Below are 20,701 nucleotides of genomic sequence, written 5' to 3'. Positions count from 1 at the left end.
TCAGGAGCCCACGGGGCTCTTTTCAGAGGCTGAGTCACGTAAACCAGCCCGCTGTTCATTTGCTGGCAGCCCTTCATGATGAGGATGTAAGCCAGCCTGCCACCCTTCTCAGAGGCATCTTCCAGTTCTCCTAAAACGTGAGCCTTCCTCCCAAGTTAAGTGGAGGGCCGGTCTTTCCCGCAGTCCTGTGGCTCTCTGGATGCCCTTGGCCTGTTGTGGATACGATTGGGGTTGCTCTAAGATTGCAGTGCAAAATCCCCCGAAAGAACCCAACAGTGAATTTTAAATAACAGTATTAGTGTAGTTTTGGAATTAATGTAACAAAAATAAAGCTGTACGTTGTTCTGTAGGACATAGGGTTCCTTCTGTAGAGAGTTACTCTAGAAATACTTACTTTAGAGACAGTTCTGGTGTGGACTTTGAGCCAGACCTATGGAAGTTAGCTAGCCCTCTTTGCCTGGTAATGTGTGTCTGAAGAGCATTGAAACGATACAGAGAGGGGGTCGTTATTTAAATTAGTTCAGTAAGAGGCCATTTCATTAGAATTCAGTCCACAAAGTGCTTCGCTTTGGAAGTTACCAAAAAAAGATTCAGCAATTAAAATTTATGTAATAAGCACTATCCCAAAAGTCTGATACTCTTCTTGAGTTTGAGGTAAGAGAATTTTGGGGTCAGAGATTGAGCCTGGGTGTAGATGAGGAGAATGAAAATGTGGGCCTTTATGGGAAGCATCTTAGAAAACTTTTTTCCCCTAACAGTTTCCTATCAATTTTTCAAAATATTCAGAAGCTTCCAATTAATGGTGAAAGACACATTCAGCCCGCAACTATCAGATACTTTAAAAACTAGAAGTACTAAAATCTATTTTATAAAAACTAGAAAGGAGCAGAAAGGTTCCTGTCCCTCTCTCAGTGTTGCTAGTGATTAGGAATCAGAAGATGAAGAAGCCAGGCATGTGGGTTATGAACGTAGAGGTTTTTAATTCTGACTTCTGTTTACTGTGTGACCTTGGGCAGCCTGATTAATCTCTTTGAGCCTCGGTTTCCTAATCTCTAAAGTGGGGATAATTTCTGCCTAACATGGTGTTGCGTTATTTTACTTACCATGTTTGTGTAAGACACTAAGCGGAATTTATCAAGTAAGTGCGTCATAAATGGTAATTGCTACCACTGATGTTACCACCTCATTAAAAATACTGTCAGTAACTTTAGTATGTTATGGTAAGTAAGAAACTCTTAAAAGTATGGGTAATATCTTTTTTTTAGGTTTAAATATATTTTCTATTTTTCTATGATGCACTCTGTCACTCCTCTAAGTGAAACTTTTAATTTAAAAAGGCTGTAGTCGCTTGTGCGCTGCAGGGTGACAGCTGTTGGGGGCGCTTTGCAGGCCTCGCAGCTCCTAGTTCTCGACACCTCTGCGAGTCCCTCCTGTGTCTAGGACACTTACTTATGCAGGAGAGGGGCCTGTTAACCTTCAGCCCTTTCTTGTGCTGTCTAGTGTGTTTTAAACTTTTTTGATAAAATGGAAGTACTAGATGTCGGAGCAAAGTCGACTTTAAGAAAGCATTTTAAGAGACAGCAATGAAGTCATGCCCATTCTCCCATCACAGGTGTTTTAGAGGCTCTGATGGTAGGAATCTGGGTGGAGGCACAGCTGACGTGGGGAATTGTGCACTGCCATGTCTGTGCACGCTCGTCTGGGCTGTGTGCCACGTGGCTCCTTCATCCTGCCATAGTGATAGAGGCACGGCCCAGGCATGATTCAGAGAGCGGTCCTCTGCGTGCGGAGCGCAGACAGTTTGAGAGGATGGAAGCCATGCAGGCCCTGAAACAGATGGAAATGGAATGCGGCCCCTCCGTGGGCCCCCCGATGGAGCTGTCTGGGTGGACAGCTTGTCCCCAGATCCTGACAATGGCACCTGCTGATGCTTTTTCGAACAGACCTTTGGGGTAGATTTTCCTCTTTAAGGATCCAGAGAAAGCAAAACTCGGTGAGTCTGGTCAGTGTGTCTAGTTGGAGAGAACGTGTATGAGAAGGAGAGGCATTGCTCCTTAGAGGACAGTCTTCGGGGCGCTAATGCCACACGAGGCTGTGAGGCCAGTTCCCCTCGGCTGGTGGCCTCGACTGCCCATCAGAGCCTCACAGATGCCCCCCGTGCCTGCCGGGTGAGCCCCACACCCGGACGTGGTAGCTGGTTCCAGCCTGCAGCCAAGAAAAGTGCCTCTGCGCCTGGAGTCCGCGGCTCTGTAAACCCAGATGAAGGCGACTCCATTTAGTTCAGGCTGCGATCAGGAGTCGATGAAAGGAATGAGTCAATGAAGGTACAGAGAATGCCAAGCGTGTTCTGTCGGGTGCTTCCTTGGGTCACTGCACACGGAGCGACAGTGCTGAGGCCGGTGCAGGGGTCAGAGGGCAAGGCAGCGGGAGGTGGCCCGAGGACCACGTGGGCAGGAGGGGTGGGAGGAAGGGTGTGCAGGAGTTCAGGCAGGTTGGGTAACCCAGTGTGATTTAGGGTGAGGATGACGGGAACCCGAGGACCATGTGGGCAGGAAGGACGGGAGGAAGGGTGTGCAGGAGTTCAGGCAGGTTGGGTAACCCATTGTGATTCAGGGTAAGGATGACAGGAGCCCGAGGACCATGTGGGCAGGAGGGGCGGGAGGAAGGGTGTGCGGGAGTTCAGGCAGGTTGGGTGACCCCGTGTGATTCAGGGTGAGGATGACGGGAGCCCGAGGACCATGTGGGCAGGAAGGGCGGGAGGAAGGGTGTGCGGGAGTTCAGGCAGGTTGGGTGACCCCCTGTGATTTAGGGTGAGGATGACGGGAGCCCGAGGACCACGTGGGCAGGAGGGGTGGGAGGAAGGGAAGGGTGTGCGGGAGTTCAGGCAGGTTGGGTGACCCCGTGTGATTCAGGGTGAGGATGATGGGAGCCCAAGGACCATGTGGGCAGGAGGGGCGGGAGGAAGGGTGTGCGGGAGTTCAGGCAGGTTGGGTGACCCCGTGTGATTTAGGGTGAGGATGACGGGAGCCGAAGGTGAGGCTGTGATGTGGGGAGACCCAGTGCACGGTGCAGTGTTGGGATGCGGCACAAAAGTCTTAATAATAATAAACATATGAAGAGCAGCAACAACCGAGCCTTCACTGAAAGTGCGCATTCCGCACCCTGCTTTTGCTTTAAGGATCATGTGATCCTTAAAGAAGATGGAAGGCAGAAACGGAAATACCATAGTGAGAACTTCTTTTGCAAGGAAAATGCCCTTTAAAAAAAAAAAAAAAAAAAGAAAGAAAAAAATGCTTTGTACCCTTATTTTTGCCACAAGCTACTGGACTCGAAGAGAGAGATTTCAACACAGCAGAAAAGCTCATTTAAAGTTGGAACACAGCATTGCTCTGTTGGTGCCCCGATTCACATTCCCCGGGGAGTGTGGATCCATTTTCAGGTTTCCTCTTGGCACCAGCAAGCTGACTTGGGCTTGTGTGGAAGGGCGGGCTTGTTTCCACACAGAGTAGCCTCTGGTTGCCACGTACAGAGTCTGTCATTTCTGGGTCCTCGTGACAGACTGCGGCGGTGGCTCCCGCAGTTCTGGGCGACAGCTTGCCGTCTGGACCCTTCTTGGGACGGGGGTCCAGGGCGCGGGTCAGAGGGCATTGTGTGCGCGTCGCTTCCATGCCCCTCCCAGCTGGTTCAGCTGTAATTCCGCAGTTTTACAAATAGAAACTGAAATCAAGGCTTAGGGTTTATGGAAATCCGGATAGCAGCACACATGTCCTTTTATCCACCTGCTGATTCTGCTGTTCAAATGTGACTTTTAAGTTTGTAGGTAGCTTCAGATAGCACCTTCTGCATCTGTCAGAGAGGCACCCCATGCGCCCCACCCTGACCAGCCCCGCCTCTTCTCACCCCTCCACAGAACGTGTATGTGAACATCAACCGCATCATGTCGGTGGCCAACCGCCTGGTGGAGTCGGGCCACTATGCCTCCCAGCAGATCAAGCAGATCGCCAACCAGCTGGAGCAGGAGTGGAAGGCCTTCGCGGCCGCCCTGGACGAGCGTAGCACCTTGCTGGACATGTCATCTGTCTTCCACCAGAAGGCTGAGAAGGTCAGTGCCTGGGAGCCGGGCCCCCACCCGCCTCCCCCAGCCCACTGCGTCCCCGCAGCAGAGCCTCGGAGACCACCGGGGTGCTGAAGCCACCCCATGGCGCTCAGCACGCCCGCACCTCAGCCCTGCTGCAGACCTGGGGTGCTTCTGCACCTCCTTGCTTGTAAACACCTCCTTGTTTGTGAACACCTCCTTGTTTGTAAAGTGGAGGTAAAAGTATGGACTTGAGGGGCCATCTTACTGTGTAAATGAGGTTCACATTAGGGGCCTTGGACATGGCCTGTTGTCCAGTCGGAACTCCTGAGTGACAGCGGCTGTTCTTTATCTCCTTCTTTCTGTCCCTCTTCCTGTCCTCTTCCTCCTCCCTTGAGAATTCCAGTTAGGAGACTTAGGCAGCAGGTAATAGACTGCTGACTCTCAGGTTTAGGCACCAGGGGTCTGCTTTTCTCACAACCCAGGGTATCATGGCCCGCGGTATCAGGGCGGGCGGGCTCCTGACTGGGCCTGGCCATCGCCCGAGAAGACGGGTGTTGCCACAACTCCCGGCGCCAGCCCCTCTGCCGTCGCGCCCCACGCGTGCAGGGTGCATTGTCGTCTCCAGTCGCCCCGGCGCCGGCCCCTCTGCCGTCACGCCCCACGCCTGCAGGGTGCATTATCATCTCCAGTCGCCCCGGCGCCGGCCCCTCTGCCGTCGCGCCCCACGAGTGCAGGGTGCGGTGTCGTCTCTGGTCGCTGTCTCAGGGCAGCAGTGTTCACAGGAGTTCCTTCTGACCCAGCCCACTTCCCCCGGCCCCCCAAGCCTGGAGAGGGGTGCCGGCCTTCAGCCAGGCCGCAGGCCTGGGTTCTCAGCCTCCTGGCAGGGCCACGCTATACCAGCCCAGGCCGCGGGGGAGAAGTAGCTTTGGGGTACGGTTTCAGTGTCCCCCACAATTGTCAAGTTATTTCTATGGATTCAGACCTCACGCAGGCTTCACCTGCTGACGTGCTGGTCACAGTACCTTGTCTTGGAGGTAGCGTGTGAGGTGTGCTCCCAACACTCCCCACACGCCCGCCAACGGGCACACCTGCCTCAGTGAAGACACTTGGAGGGCAGCGAAAGAGAGGGAGTTGCTGTGACTCAGACGCTCGTGGTGGAAGCCTGGGCAGTGAGCCTGCTTCTCCAGACGTGGAGGAAGAAACTCAGGAACCTCTAGCCGCTAGCGAGACGTGGGGAAGGGACAGGTGGTTGCCTTAATCTGAAGGAACAATACCGATAGAGCTTCCTCAGGGATAGTTATTTTGGGGGAAAAAGCCTACGTTCACAGGGGTTTGCACTGATGCTTCTAAAAAGGAAATAGTGTCCTTTCATCTAGAAACAGCCTTGCTGGGTGGGTACAAGCCCCAGCTTGCCCGGCATCTCGGAGGAGCGGCTGGAATGTCGCACAAGGTGCTAATTAGGAGTGATCTCAACTCTGGGAACCTTGAAAGTGTGAAGCAGAAGGGGAGAGCAAGGTGACAGCATCGTAATAGCCTCGTGTGGAAGCTGTGAGTCGGGACTAGCGAGTTTCAGTGTCGGGTTTTCCTGCTAAGTTTATGCAAGAGGTAATTTTGTGATAAAGGAGACACAAAGCCCCCACACAGGAGCAGTCTGAGTTAAAGTAACAGGAGCCCCTTCAGCTTAACACAGCACTGTCTCTGCTTCTGTGTAGCCACCTCTGGTCCCGTCATGGTCAAGGTCGTGGCGTGTCGTTCACTGCACATTCCTGTGCTCAGGAGAAGAGCTGTGTCGCCCCCGCCCACATGCCGTCTGGGATGGTAGCACGGTGTGGGGTGCAGTCACCCTCTGGGCTGTGTGGAGGTGTGTGAATTGCTTGTGGGCCCCTGGAAAGGCCCAGCAGGACTATGTGAATAATTCTGAAACCTGACAAGCTGGCTGGGGGACTCTTGGATAGTCTGAAGCATAAGGGAAAAATCTCTCTAACCACGGCAGGATCCGAAATTGCAGGTAACCCAGAAGATTAATTGCTGCTCTGCCCTGCCTGAAAGCAATGTAGAAATGTGGGTGCCATGGGGTGTTCCCCTCCCCAGTGTTTTATTATAAAAAAATTTTAGACATGCAGTAAAGTTGAAAGAGCCTGGGGTGTTTTTATTTGGATAAAATAATGGCTGTAATTTATCAGCTTGAAGGAAACACAGCTAGAGGAATACATGGTTGAACAGAATTTCATGGAGTCTTGCGTGAGCTCTAATGGTACTTGCGGGCTCCAGCATTTCAGTGGCCAGAGAAGATGCTCCATAGGACCTTGGGGACAAAGTGGGCCCGTGAGAAAGGCTGGCATCTCTGATGGGCCCTGACTGAGACAGTGTAGCTTCACCCAGCAACCAAAATGTGCGGATGGGACCCTAGGCTTTTAGGGTCCGGAATGTTTAGGCTTCTGAAATGTTTCCTTCCCCAGGCGTTAAGTGTAGTGGGCATAAGGTCTGTATTCCCCTTCACTGAGATTCAGGAGCACAGAAGGTGACATCACTGAGTGGTTTTCCTCTTCCCAGGAGAGAGTCTCCGAATAGGTCTCCTCTGTTCCCTCTTGTTAAATTCTCTGCCTACTAGTTACGCTTAAGCTGTTATCATAAACTCACCAGGGAAGGACCAGAACTCGGACATCATAGATTGGCTTTCCGTCATAGCCACCCCTTTGACCCTCCTCTGGAGCTCTCACTAAGGATTTAAATCTGATTGGGTGACGTAGAGCTCAATTCTGTGGCCCTGCAGTTGGTGTGGCTGAAGGAAGCCATCTTCGGGGAAGGATGGCAGCTCATCTTTGTGGGGGAGGGCGTGTGCGTCACGCCCCACCTGCTCGTGTCTCTGTGGGTGTTCTCGGGTTGGTATTTGCTTGTGGCTCTATGCACATAAATCTTGAGGTTACAGCTAGATGAGAATGACATTTCGTAGACTGTGCCTTCCAGCGCTGTCTTGGCCATTATCCTCTCCCGCCCTTATCTCCTGTGAGGTGTGGACAGGGTCAAAGTATCCGTTTACAGAACTGGAGACACGGCCGAATGGCTAGTGGTTTGACTGGTAGACAATGTTTAGGGCTCTACTTTTTTGGGTCATGTGTTATATCCCTTTATATTAAGGAGCTTCATAGCAAAGCTGTTAGAATTACCTTGTTATAAATCAAAGAATTAAAGCAACTTGATTTTATGACACCTTAAAATCTCCAGTTTTCCCTATTTTTAAAAAAATGACTGGAGTACTATCCAGTGTGGTAGTCTGTGACCACCTTTGGCTGTTACTACCCTTCATCTGTCCTGTGATTTTGCTGCACAGAGAAGGGACCCCATCTCTCTTAAAGGAACCAGGAGAAGGGAGTGTGTTTATTCGTAGTCAGGGAGTAGAAATGATGAAAGAAACAGTAGAGTAATATTTCCTAGAAATGAAAGCAGAAAATGAGGAAATTAGAAATAAGAAAGAAAACTCTGAACTTGGAATTCATACATGTGTTTTATATATATATAAAATTCACTGAGCCTTAATTTTTCCGAAGAGGAGAAAGCCCCTCTCAATAAGGGTTTTAAGCGTTTACATTCTAGGAAGTTCCTCTCCCTTTGTCTCCTAAATCAGGGTAACCACCTATGTTCAGCTGATGCTGTATCAGGCGCTCCTGGTGGGCATGAAATTCACTAGGCTGGACAGTCTCAGCAAACTGGAAGTTCCCACTCTCAGCAGATGGAGGGCAGAGGCATAAATGCTTCTGAAAATAAGGCTGCTAGTTAATTATTCAGGCTCTTCTTTTAAAGCTTACGTATTAATCACTCTTCCCTTGTCTGCCTGCCTCACGTTTGGAAACCGGCTGACCCAGCCTCCTGCCATCCTCTCTGAGCAGTGCTAAAGTGACCACTCTGCTGAGCATCAGAATCCCCAGCTCTGAGGCCGGCTCCTGCTTTGAATTCAGAGGTGCCTGGAATTCCCTTGCACTCTCCTGCCTCTCTTCCACATCTGGCCAGATGCTGTGTGTTCACTTGTTTGGTTTTGCTGTTTAGTTGCTCAGTCCTGTCCAACTCTCTGTGACCCCATGGACTGCAGCACGCCAGGCTTCTCTGTCCTTCACTATCTCCCAGAGTTTGCTCAGATTCATGTCTACTGAGTCAGTGATGCCATCCAGCCAGATCTCATCCTCTGTTGTCCCCTTCTCCTCCTGCCCTCAGTCTTTCCCAGCATTGGGGTCTTTTCCAGTGAGTTGGCTCTTTGCATCAGGTGGCCAAAATATTGGAGCTTCAGCATCAGTCCTTCCAATGAATATTCAGAGTTGATTTCCTTTAGGGTTGACTGGTTTGATCTCCTTGCAGGGCAAGGGACTCCCAGGAGTCTTCTCCAGTATCACAGTTCCAGCGCATCAATTCTTTGACACTCAGGCTTTATGGTCCAACTCTCATATCTGGACATGACTACTGGAAAAACCATAGTTTTGACTATATGGGCCTTTGTGGGAAAAGTGATGACCTTTGTCAGCAAAGTCATTTGGTTTACATTTGAGCATTTATAGCATCAGAGCCTCAGCTGGCGCTCTGATCCCACTAGAGTATAGCAGCCTTTGTTTGTTGTCTTCCGTTAGAAAGTGTTGGGCTGTGTGCTAGACAGCCCCTGTGGTTCCAAGCCCAAACTTTCAAGATAGTAAGAGGTGTGTACGTGTGCCGGGGTGGTAGTCAGGTTTCTAAACCAACATCAGAGTCCCTCCCCTCCCATACTCACAGGGCACATTATTGTATTAATAGGCTCTAGGAGGTTCTGTTGTATGGGTACCTGTTGAACTTTGACACCAAACTTGATCCTAGAGTCTTTTTTTCTTGGTGGTGCACCTGTTAACATCCTCCTCCTTCTTGGCTCTCCAACGGGGATTGCTGCTGTGGTTCAGATCTCCTTTGGGTGTCGAGCTTTTCAGAAGACGTTCGGGGCCTGGAGCTGGCCCTTTAAGGGTTGCCATCTTCTAAATCAAAAACAAAAACTGTGCTTACACAAAAGTCCCTGTAAAGCCATGGTCAGGTTTCTTTCTGTCATTAGTATGTTTTAACCCAGTGAACTTAGATGTGCAGAGTCCTTTTTCTATGAGGTTTCTGTGTTATAAGCTGATCTGCCCTATGTTTTAGCAGGTAAATATAATCAGTACCTCTCAGGATACTTTAAGAAATTATAAGTAAGTTAAGTAACTGCAGGCATCCATAAGACTGCTCGAAGGTTTCTCTTTACTGATAGCCTCAAAAATTGGGGTTAACTATGTTTTAGCAGTGTTTTTGACTGCTTTTAGAACACCATCCAAGAAATGCTTAGAAATATGCCTGAGTAGTCATATGTGTGTGCATGGGAATGGGAAGAGGTATAATATAACTTTATTACTCCTTCTGTTGCCCTGGTGATGTCAGGAGGAACCATGGGGGAGAATGATGAACACCTTCCCTGAGGCCTGCCTGGGTGTAGCCATGTGAAACCACGTGCCTTCAGATGACACTTAATGCCTTGTGAATTGGTTTCAGCCCTGGGATTTTCATGCAGATATTTTTCTGAGCCAGCACATTAATAATAAAGGGATTTTTAGAAACAACAGTTACTTAGGTGGCTTGTCTAAGTTTCTAAAAATGTCCTACGTACCCAGGAGGTTATTCTCATATATATATTTTTAAGAGGATTGTAGCACGTTTCTCATCTGGCAGGTCAGTAAACCATGTTTTAAAGAGTCACGCTCTGCATTCCCTGATGAGTGGAAAGACAGCGAGGAACTAGAGAAAAGAGGAGAAACCCAGGGAAATGTGTTGATGTCTATTTGAATTAGTGTTAATTGAATTTGCGTCCTTAATTGAGCCTTCTGCTGCTTGTCTTTGACACTCACCGTGATGGATGCTGTTGGGATCTCCCTAGGAAGTTTGGCTGTGATTTCTCAGCTATTGATAAGCCCTGGGGTGGGGCTGGAAGTGGAGAAGGCTGAGGACAGGTCAGCAGCCACGGCCCAGGACTGCAGCCTGCAGGCCCTCCCCATTTACGTGCACAGCGGGGGACACCCCAAAGATTCTGCCTCAGCCTTGCTTCCCTCCAGTGGGCACAGCTCTGGAGTTTCGGCCTTCTTCCCAGGGTCTCCTTTAATTCCTGTGTGTATTTACTCTTGAAAAGGTAGGCAGATGGACCCTCTGGTCGTCGTACTGTTAGGTAGATGACTTCAGGAATCTTCTACTGCCTTTGTAATGAAAGAGGAGATCATGAGGGCTGGACCGTAGCTCTGGAAGTAGCCCAGCTTGCTGTGCGGCTGAGGCTGGGGGGTGCAGGTAGACCGGGTGGCCATGCCCCCCATGGCCAATAGCACAGAGCAGATGGAAACGCGGATTCAACCGTGAAATGGGAAAATTAACCAGGAGGCCTGAAAAACAGCCAGTGCAGGGCAAAGGCGCTCCCAGGAGTGACCACAGAGCCACCCAAGGCTGTCATTTCAAATGCAGGTTCTTGGGCCCACCTCCAGATCTGCTTGAAGCTGGAGGCGGGGATGGGGTGCTGGTTTGCAGAGTCCAGGAATCTGATTTGAGAACCCAGGCAGTGCCATTTGATTCAGGGAGTCAGCCACGCTCTCTTCCTAAACACTCTCTCAGCCACCCTTATTTCAAAGCCATGTTGAAAGAGGGCTACTTCTCAATATCATTTGTTGTTGGTAGACATGATCTTTTTATTTTTGTTTAAACCACCCCAGTATATGAGCAATGTGGACTCGTGGTGCAAGGCCTGCGGCGAGGTGGACCTGCCCTCGGAGCTTCAGGACCTGGAGGACGCTATTCACCACCACCAGGGCGTGTACGAGCACGTCACTCTTGCCTACTCCGAGGTGAGTGCGCAGCTCTTCTCCCGCGGTGGGCAAGCAACCACCGTATGTTTTTGTGTCGTAACGCCTGAAGCCGGAAAGATCAAAGGTTTGGCTAGCCTAGAAGAAGCGCACAAGTTCCGAGTTGAACTGCAGTTTCCTTGTGACTTCTGAGTTCCATGGAGGGTGAGGCTGGTAAGTAAGAAAGGATGGAGGCAGACAGCAGACTCCTCGCAGCCCTGAGATGTTTGTGGATTTTTTTTCAGAGTGCTCAGATTTTCATCTGTGCTAATAATGGGAGTTTAACCTTTTTGACTGCGTGTATTTAGGAAAGATATGTTACACGCAGTGCAGCCTCGTCAGACTCCATTTGCTGTTCCTGAATGCGCCTTTCTAGAACAGGGAAACCCGGCGCAGCATCCTGTTCTGGATGTCACAGCACACGCAATGGTTTTCCCGTGTCTGGCTACTTGCTGTTTCAGGCATCTCAGTGGAGCGTTTTCTTTATTACTGTAAGCTCATTATTTAACGTATCCCTGCTTTATCTTCTGCCACCTTCTGTGCCAGGCACTTATTTCATGCCCGCAGCCCTGGGGCTGGGACTGTTCCCGCCCCCTCTTACAAATGAGGAGGGAACAGCGCAGAGGCGAAGTGACCTCCGCCCAGTCCTCAGCTGTAGGAGGCGGAGCGGGGACTGACCCCAGGGAGGCTGCCCGTGTGTTCTCAGCCACCGCTGCGCTCCCTCCATGCCTTATCACACGTTAGATGCAGTGATGACACCAAATACACACCGGGTCCGGGTGTGTCAGTCTTGTCCACGTTGTGGTCATCTGACCCTTCCCACCCAGTCTCTTTTTGTTTATGATGCTGGTTGAGTTCCCGGAGGTGAGTGGTGAGTGGGTAGGAGGTCAGTATGTGCTTCTTTCTGCATCTCTAGTGAGCATCTGTCATACTATACGCTGATCGGAAAGATTCCCGTGAGACTCCAGGGAGAAAATGCCTCAACCGACCTGGCAGAGAGCTGAGCCCAGAGGAGATATTTAGGAAACACACTCAGCCTTCTGTAGCCGCGGGTGTGTGATGTGGATATGCAGGGCCAGCTGTTCTAGGCTGTTTTATACAAGACACTTGAGCATCCACTGACTTTGGTGTCTGTGGGTGGGGAGAGTCCTAGAACCATTCTCCCTCATTACCAAGGGATGACTGTGTTTAAATCCAGATCTTCCTTGACCTGAACCACAGCCACACCTGTCAGAGTTGTCTGGCGTTTGCTTTTCAGTCTTGACACATCCTCGTCTGCCAAGCAGCTGTCCTTCTCACGTCCTTGAGCCCAGCTCTCCTGACCCTGTTGTGTCCGTGAGTGAATTAAATGGGCACGTGGTGTGCTACAGTATTTGCTTCAGAACGTTGTCTGATCTCCTGCCCGTGAAAGTTGATATCTATGTATTTGTGTCTCTGGACACGTCTTTATTTAACAGGATCCCTTTTAAACACTATTCTGTTGCATCCAGTGTTTATTGAAAGTGAAAGTGGAGTCGCTCCGTCGTGTCTGACTCTTCGTGACCCCGTGGACTGTAGCCCACCAAGCTACTCCATCCATGGGATTCTCCAGGCAAGAATACTGGAGTGGGGTGCCATTGCCTTCTCCAGGGGATCTTCCCAACCCAGGGATCGAACCCAGGTCTCCCGCATTGCAGGCAGAAGCTTTAACCTCTGAGCCACCAGCTTTATTAGGAACTGTATAAATAAGTGATAGCTTTTTTAAGAGTAAAAGTGAAAATTGAATAAATCTGTAATTTTTTAATCACATTGATTGATGAGGAAAGTATAAGTTCCAAAAAGGTAAAGTTCTTTCTCCCAGTGTACCGTCTCCATGGTGACATCTAATTTTGACCTGTAACACAGAAAATTGTGCTTACTACTGATTTTCTTGGGAGCTGCTTTGGTTGCAGTGGTAGCTTCCAGATTACCATGGGATTGAACAGTTCTCACACCAGGTGGTTGGCAGGACTGGGCTGCAGTCTTGGCCTACAGGAACTTAGCTCGGCCTGACCTGACCTGACCAGTCTCATCCTCCAGCCTGGTGGCTAGGCAGCCTGCCTGTGGCCCTTGGCACTTCTGGCAAAGCACAGAATTCTCTTACTGTTTCCTCTTCCTTTTAAAAAAAGGGTCATCTTGACATGGGAACTTCGATTTACCTATGATGCAGTTTCATTAGATCTTAAATTGGCACTAAAGTTTAAAATAATCTGATGGCAAGTAAACAGCTTCCCAAGCTGTATCATACCACAATTTTTAGCCTAAAACATGTTTGAAGCTGAGCTGTAAATTCAAGGCGATGGTGATTGGAACTGGATGGGCAGAGAAGACTTTCAAAATAGGGATTTCTTTTTTCTTTTTGCCTTTAAATTCTTTAAAATCTGAAATAGTTTAGGCTGTAGAAAAGGGTTAGAGCAGAGAGCTCCCCCCTCGCCTTGACCAGATTGCCCAGTTTTATGCTCTGCTGTGCCCCCTGCCCCCGCCCCATCTCCAGCCTGATACCACATCACCACCGATGCGAACAGCCATCCGTCCCGCAGACCATCTGCGTCTCCTCCGTCCCAGCCACATCTCTCTCTTTCCAGCCCCAGAAGCATGCAGTGGGCTTATCTTCACACTGAAACATTCCTTAGTCTTTCGCTGTCTCGTGTCTTTGACAGTCAGAGATTCCAGGCCTTTCCTTCTGTAGCATGACCCTCAACCCCTCGCCCGTGTGGCCTGACTGAGCCGAGCGTCAAACCAGGGGCACAGGATACCAAGCCCTCCTGCAACCGACGGTGCTAACCTTGACCGCCTGGTGAGCTGGGTGTCTGTAAGGTTTCTCCAGTGTAAACTCCCCAGTTAAAAATTTGTCTTGGATGAGCATGTTGTGGGGCAGTAATGTTGTAATGTTGTAATGATTTGAGAATAAGGCCATGCGTGCTGGAGAGGGCCGTGGGGCTGGGAGACCCTCCAGGCTCATCGTGGAGGGCTGTGCCCTGTTGGTGAGCCACACCCTGTGAAGGAAGCGCCGTAGATGATGCTGGTTTGAGTCGATGCATAAAAGTTTTGAAGATGAATCACTGTTTCTCTACAACACGCCAAGTATACACAGCTTGTGTGTTCTGCGCACTTTGGTCACATCGTGGAAACTCTGTCCTAGCACTTGGGGACCTGACACGGTGCCACGCTCAGGCCTCACTGCCCTGTCACAGGTCATACTTGGCTCTTGGTTTGTCGGGTTTTGGAGCCACCAGCAGTGATCTCCAGGTACTGATCGCTTTTTTTAGATCAGAGCAGCAGTCTGCATGCGAGTGAAGGGGACTCCTGCTGGTGACGCTGAGCTCTAGTCAGATTTAGAGAGAAGTTAGAGACCCATGTACTAGAATAAGAATAGGCAAGCCTCTGAGGTTTGGTGGAGCTTTTTGGAGGGTGGTGCACAGGAACCCAAGATCTTACGTGCAGTTTTGATTAAAAGTAAATAATCAAGAACCAGACCATTGTTCTTGATTTTAAAAAGTTAAGTTTCCTCTTAAATGTTAAGGACAAACATACCCATGATATGGTAAAATTTTAACCTTCAACTCCTTTTTTGCTTTATTTAGCACTTGCATTTTTCCTAACTCATTTAGGTATTAGAGTGTATTAATTTGTGTATTTATAAAATGTTACTTTTTGTAAAATGTAACTTCCACTGCCCTTCACGTCACCAAGTACTATATTCCAAGAAAAACAAAGAGCAGAATGTGAAAAAATGAGCCAGCTTGATCTTTTGAAAAATTATAGCAGGTTAAGCCCTGCTTTTTGGTAGTAAATGTTGATTTTCATCTTTTACAGATATTGTCCCTTTGTGGGACAAGGTTTGACTGCCTGAAAGCTGACAACACATTTTTAGACAAAACATACAACTTAAATAAATTAATTCACCTGGTTCTATAGTTTAAAAATTCAGAACTGTATCATAGTCCATAAACTCATATATACTAATTGTTGTAGTACTTACATTATATGTGAATAATTTGGCTGCTATTTTCAATTTTTTATTTTATTAAAAATATGAAATGAGTTAAATTTAAAAATTTGTTTTCTGCTGGTTATTCTGTACCATTTAAAAATCTTTTGTTTCTGTACAGTAGAACAGTCTCCTTTATAAAATTCTAACATTTTTCCCCATATAGTTCTTCTGTACTTAAAAAAGACAAAGACATTTTGCCAGAAGTTACTAAAATGTTCCATGATATCTTTCATGTGCTTAAATAACACCTTTTAAATTGACACATCTGTGAACAACACACTGAAATGAAGTCAGGTTCTTTCTGAAAGTTTTATTGGAGAGATGCTACATGGGAGCACGCACTTCAAGTTCCACAGGGTCCAGTTTCGATACAGCAGATATTCTCCTGCCTGGAATTTTTCTGGCCACTTCTGCTGGCATACTCTCTACCCCAGTGACAGTATAGCAGTAGCACAGACAGAGACGGTTTAATCTCTGCTTACAGCTCCCAGGAGAAAGAGCTTTGCTTGATGTGTCCCCTTATGTTAAGGTGCGATTATATGCTCACGTACTCAGTCATTTCCTGCTGCCCCTCCAGCCTGAGCAGGCATGTTGTTCTAACCCAGTAATGATTCCTGCTCTTGAGCTCTGTCAAACAGTTGAACAGATATCAAGAAAGATTAGATGGAATATTCTTCCTCGCATCATTTATTCTCAGTGGTAGCATATTAGTGGTGTTGCATGGATGCCTTTGGAAACATGGTAAGAGCTGGGAACCCGTTGGTCATTCTGTATTGTGGTTTAAGATTGTAACAGTGGCTTAAGGTAGAGGTTGACTTTTTGCCAGTGGGGAAGTCCCAGGGCTTGCGTTCCAGGGCTGGTGTGGTAGGTCTCTTAGTAAGAGGATCTCTGGATCCTTTTGTCTTTTTGCTTTGCCTCTTTTAGCAGGTGGGCTACTATCCTTAAGGTTGCCTCAAGGTCAGCAGTAGCTGCTGAAGCACCAGCCATCTCCACCAAGTTCTTGGGAGCAGGGAAGAGAAATACTCAAGGGGGAATGAGCATACTCAACCTCCTAGACAGCTTTCTTGGAAGCCCCATTCAATGGTTTTAATTACCACATGTTGGCCACTCCTATTTAAAAGAGAGTCTCGGAAGTGCAGCTTTAGAGCTGGGGTATTGCTGTTCCTGACTGTGGGGTTTGGCTGTGAGGGAGAAGCTAGTGGACTTTGGGAGGCAGCTGTCAGCGTCTGCCCCACACCTTCTCATCTGTAGCCTTACGATATGTTTACCAAGTCACATGCTCTGGTGAGCGTTTCCTGACTTACGTGTTTTATAAGGAGTAAAAGGCAGGGGAATATTTGTAAGCAATTCTTTCTAGGTTCTGTAAAGATGTGAAATGTGTAACTTGGAGTATTGGTCCTCAGTCCTAAGAAATGCTGCACTCCCATTGTTTGACTGGAATTTTATGATACCTGCTGAAATAAAATGTATGGGTAATAATCTATTTTCAGAAAAAAATTGTCTTTATAAACTACATATGTGCTACAATATAGAGACAAAAGAAAAGGTAATTTATGATAAAATGTGTTTCAGTCTACACATACCTGAATACATGCAAATAGAAGATAATTGGGTATTCAGGTGCTGGCCATGTATTTAAAACCTTTGTCAATATGGCTGCTACAGATGCAGACTGGATGTGTGTTATATTTGTGACTCAAGTACTGAGAATGGTATTATCATACTGGTATTTTATTAACAAAGTGCAACTCCTGTAGAGCTTCAAAGAAAATCAAGCATGCCTTCCTTTGATTAGCATGGTAACTGCATTCCTAGAAAAGCCAGTGTGTGTTAAGAGCAGGTGGAAAAAAGAAAAGGAAAAAAACTCCTCATTTATATGTCCGAGCCTAACTCAGATTATTGGGTTGGCCATAAAGTTCATGCAGGTTTCCCCAAATGAACTTTTTGGCCAGCCCGTATAAAAAGCAAGGTGGTGTTTGATTCAGCGGTAATAGACTGCTTCTTTGAATCCATCACAATAAATCCTCTCCCCCAAAGTAGTCATCATGCCCTCCCCGCAAATCATTGTATCAGAAGTGCCCGCACAGGTGTCCGTAGCTCCGGGGGCAGCTCCCTTCTTCGGAAGACTTACCTTTCCCCTGCTTTTGTTTGTACACGTGCCTGACAGAGTGCAGTCGTTTAGTTGTGTCTTTTTCCCCCATTCCCTTTGGTTATGTCAGCTTGCTTTGTTTCTGCTTCCGTTTTGCTAACTTGATGTACGAGGTCAGTTTTAATCTGCGAAGTCTGATAGCACCAGCCTTCCTAAGGAAGAGTCAGAGCTTCCAGTAGAGGTCTCAGGTTCGGTTATTAGAAAACAAACATGTCACGTTCCAGCACGATTTCAGTTGTAAAAGGATTAAAGGAAGAGATTAGAAAATTCCCCAGGTCTCTCGCTTGCCCCCAGGTTTCCGCTTCCTTTGGCTGGTCCCACTCACCCACTGTCCCCGTCTCCTCTGTGGTAAGACTTTGCCCCTAAACCCGTTTTGTGTCTGTTAGCAAGGCCCTCTTTTGTTCCTCATTTTCATGGATACCCAAGGAGACCTTCTGAAGAATCTGAGCACAAAGGTCCCGGTCGTGAGGATGGGCTTAAGAAGCGCCCGAATCACGCATACTTTATGTGCATCACATCCTTCTGTCCAGTCTGATCGTGCTGTTTCTACCACAGCTGGCATAATCATTCCTAAGTTTAAAAATATATAATGCTTTTCTTTCTGTATTCCACCCACACCTTTCCTTAATTTTTTTTGGTTAGTCTGATGGCTTTCATTTAACTGTACTTGGATAGTTCACTGTTAAATTAGAGCGCTGAAATCTCCTTTAAAAATGATGGCCATTTAATTAAAATTACTTCTTTTAAGTTAGTGAACTAAATTAAAATGGCACTTTAGTTTTCTTTTTCTTTTGTGAAGTAAAATTGCTATCCAACTATGTCACAAAGTGTAAGTACGTATTTATTGCCTGGTGCTAGATTAGTCTTTTTTTATTCCCCCTTAGATTTCAAGATTCAGCTTTAACATTTTGCTCCATTGTAATTGTTGTGTTCTCTCTAATATAACACAAGATTAAGTATTACTTTTAAATTTCAATTTGCAGATAGTCCAGCAATGAAATTGTGTATCAGCCCATATGTCATTTGGGGTTTCCCGGTGGCGCTAGCAGTAAAGAAACTGTACAGTGCAGGAGATGCAAGAAACGTGGGCTCAGTCCCAGGGCCGGGAGGATCTGCTGCAGGGGGACATGGCAACCGACTCCAGTAGAGGAACCTGGTGGGCTAAAGTCCATGGGGTTGCAAAGGGTTGGACATGACTGAAGTGACCTAACACGCATGCATATGTCCTTTAAGGCAGAATGTTTGTGTGTGTTAGTCATTTAGTCGTATCAGGCTCTGGGACCCCGTAAACTGTAGCTTGACAGACTACTCTGTCCATGGAATTCTTCAGGCAGGAATACTGGAGTGGGTTGCCATTCCCTTCTTCAGGCGATCTTCCCAACCCAGGGATCAAACCTGGGTCTCTCCCATTGCAGGCAAATTCTTTACCATCTGAGCCACCAGGCAGAATACCATGCTTATTAAGACTAGCATCTACTACAGTGTTTTGTGAAAATTAAAAGTCCTTTCATTTTAACTCTGTGATTTGCCACATTTGGTTTTGTGACGTCATTGAATAACTGATGGGTTTGTTCTAAAGTTTATTCTAGTCTTTATAAAACGTGCTTTTGAGTGAAACTCTGATTTACATTTGGGTGTGGGTGTGTGTATGTGGGTGTGTATAGGTGAGCGTGTGTCTGTGCAGGCCTGCCGTGCTCTGGAGGGCAGGCTCCGCGGCATGGCCTGGGCAGAGCTGCACTTCTGGAGCAGTTGCTTGCTTATAATAGCTCGTGTGTCCCGCCGGCAGGTGAGCCAGGACGGGAAGTCCCTGCTCGACAAGCTCCAGCGGCCCCTGACGCCCGGCAGCTCCGACTCGCTCACGGCCTCGGCCAACTACTCGAAGGCCGTGCACCACGTCCTGGACGTCATCCATGAGGTGCTGCACCACCAGCGGCAGCTGGAGAACATCTGGCAGCACCGCAAGGTGCGGCTCCACCAGCGGCTGCAGCTGTGCGTCTTCCAGCAGGACGTCCAGCAGGTGAGTGGGGGGTCTCCTCGTGGGGGCACCTGGTGCTGGGCGAGCCTGGGGGTACGGGTGTCCTAATAGCGGGGGGAGGGCGGGGGAGGCAGCGGCGTGTGCAGGTGAGTGGGGGCCCCCTCATGGGGGCACCTGGTGCTTGGGGGGGCCCCCCACGTGTGGGTGTGGGGGTCCTCACAGGGGTCTGTGTGGTGGTGCCCCTCCTCCTGGGAGCGATTTGTACTTGGTGAGAGTATAGGTGCGGGTGTCCTAGAGGAGACCCGTCTGTGCTCGAGAAAGTGCGATAGGCTGGATGGGGGAGAGAATACACACACATGCACACACACACACACACAGCTTACACACACAAATGTGTGCGCACGCGCATACACACACACGTGTGCAGCTTCTGTCTCACCGTGCGTGAGAGCTGCGCTCTTGAGCACACGTGTTCAGGCTGCTCACGCCCGAGCTCATGTGCCTGGAACACAGGAGACGAGGCAGGATCTACCCCGGAGCCCCCTGGTTTCCGTCTCGCAGCAGGTCATCCTCAGTTACGTTTATTTGTGAGAACAGTGCCCCGGGTGCTTGTGCACGGTGCTGGGGCAGTTTTAGGTCTGTCTCCACTCAGATTACTTAATTGTAAGCCACTTGTGTTTTTCTCCCCACTTGTCAGGACCTGCCATCTCAGGGGCTCAGGAGGGCTTCATAAATAGTTGTCTAATTAACGTAAAATGGGCTTTTACAAAAGACCATCCATTTCTAAACAGTGGACACCTTTGTTGTTGAATGTAAGAGTAAGCCCCGTCCTGGTACTATGTATTCCCTATGAAATAAAGAAGATTGTCCTGCTACCAGGCTCTTGAGGATTAAAGCTGGGGGCGGGGGAGCTTATATGATATAGCTTTAATAAGAAGATAAAAGTCATGTCTTTGCCCTAAAACAGAGGGGAAGGCAAGGGTGTAGTTGAGGTGTCACTTGTGATGAGGAATTCTGGGTGTGCAGGGAAACCCGTGGCATCCAGGGAGGTGCCTTGAGGCCGCAGTGATGGGTTGGGGACAGAGCCTCCCCCGGACCCGGAGAGTGGCTCAGTCTGCAGTCCCCCGAGGGCCACCTGAAGGTGAGCGGTGTCCGCTGTCAGGGCTGATGTGTGGGAGTGCACGTGAGTCCTCCACACGCACTGACCACCCTTCTGCTCTTAGTGGGAGTCTGCTGAGTTCCAGATCCTTTTAATTTCTCTTTGTGTATATATATATATCTAATAATTGTATTTATCTATTTCTGGCTCCACTGGGTCTTCACTGCTGTGCGGGCTTTCTCTAGTTGCAGGGAGCGGGGTCTGCTCTCTAGGGACGGTGCTCTTCGCTGCTGTGACTTCTCTTGTGGCAGAGCACAGGCCCTGGGGCACGTGGGCTCAGTCACTGCAGCTCCTGGGCTCTAGAGCACAGGTTCAGTAGTTGCAGCCCACGGGCTTAGTTGCTCCACAGCATGTGGGATCTTCCCGGATCAGGGGTCCAACCCGGGTCTCCTGCATTGGCAGGTGGGTTGTTTACTGCTGAGGCACCAGTGAAGCATCTATGTTTTTTAATTTGTGCATAGTTTGCTT

The 20,701-nt window shown here is 48.6% G+C and overlaps 1 protein-coding gene across 4 annotated transcripts in view; it reads left to right on the top strand.

The window, feature by feature from the left end:
- The window catches only part of TRIO (trio Rho guanine nucleotide exchange factor), a 361,479-nt gene that overhangs the window by 154,451 nt on the left and 186,327 nt on the right, over positions 1-20,701 (top strand). For all 4 annotated transcript variants that reach the window (XM_070774837.1, XM_070774838.1, XM_070774840.1 and 1 more), the window contains exons 7-9: positions 3,911-4,102; positions 10,810-10,941; positions 18,886-19,116. In XM_070774837.1, coding sequence (XP_070630938.1) covers positions 3,911-4,102; positions 10,810-10,941; positions 18,886-19,116 — 555 coding nt within the window. The remainder of the gene's footprint in view (positions 1-3,910; positions 4,103-10,809; positions 10,942-18,885; positions 19,117-20,701) is intronic.

The sequence above is a fragment of the Bos indicus genome, chromosome 20 (genome assembly GCF_029378745.1).
Source record: "Bos indicus isolate NIAB-ARS_2022 breed Sahiwal x Tharparkar chromosome 20, NIAB-ARS_B.indTharparkar_mat_pri_1.0, whole genome shotgun sequence".
Lineage (NCBI taxonomy): Eukaryota > Metazoa > Chordata > Mammalia > Artiodactyla > Bovidae > Bos > Bos indicus.
This window is presented reverse-complemented; position numbering and strand designations above follow the sequence as displayed.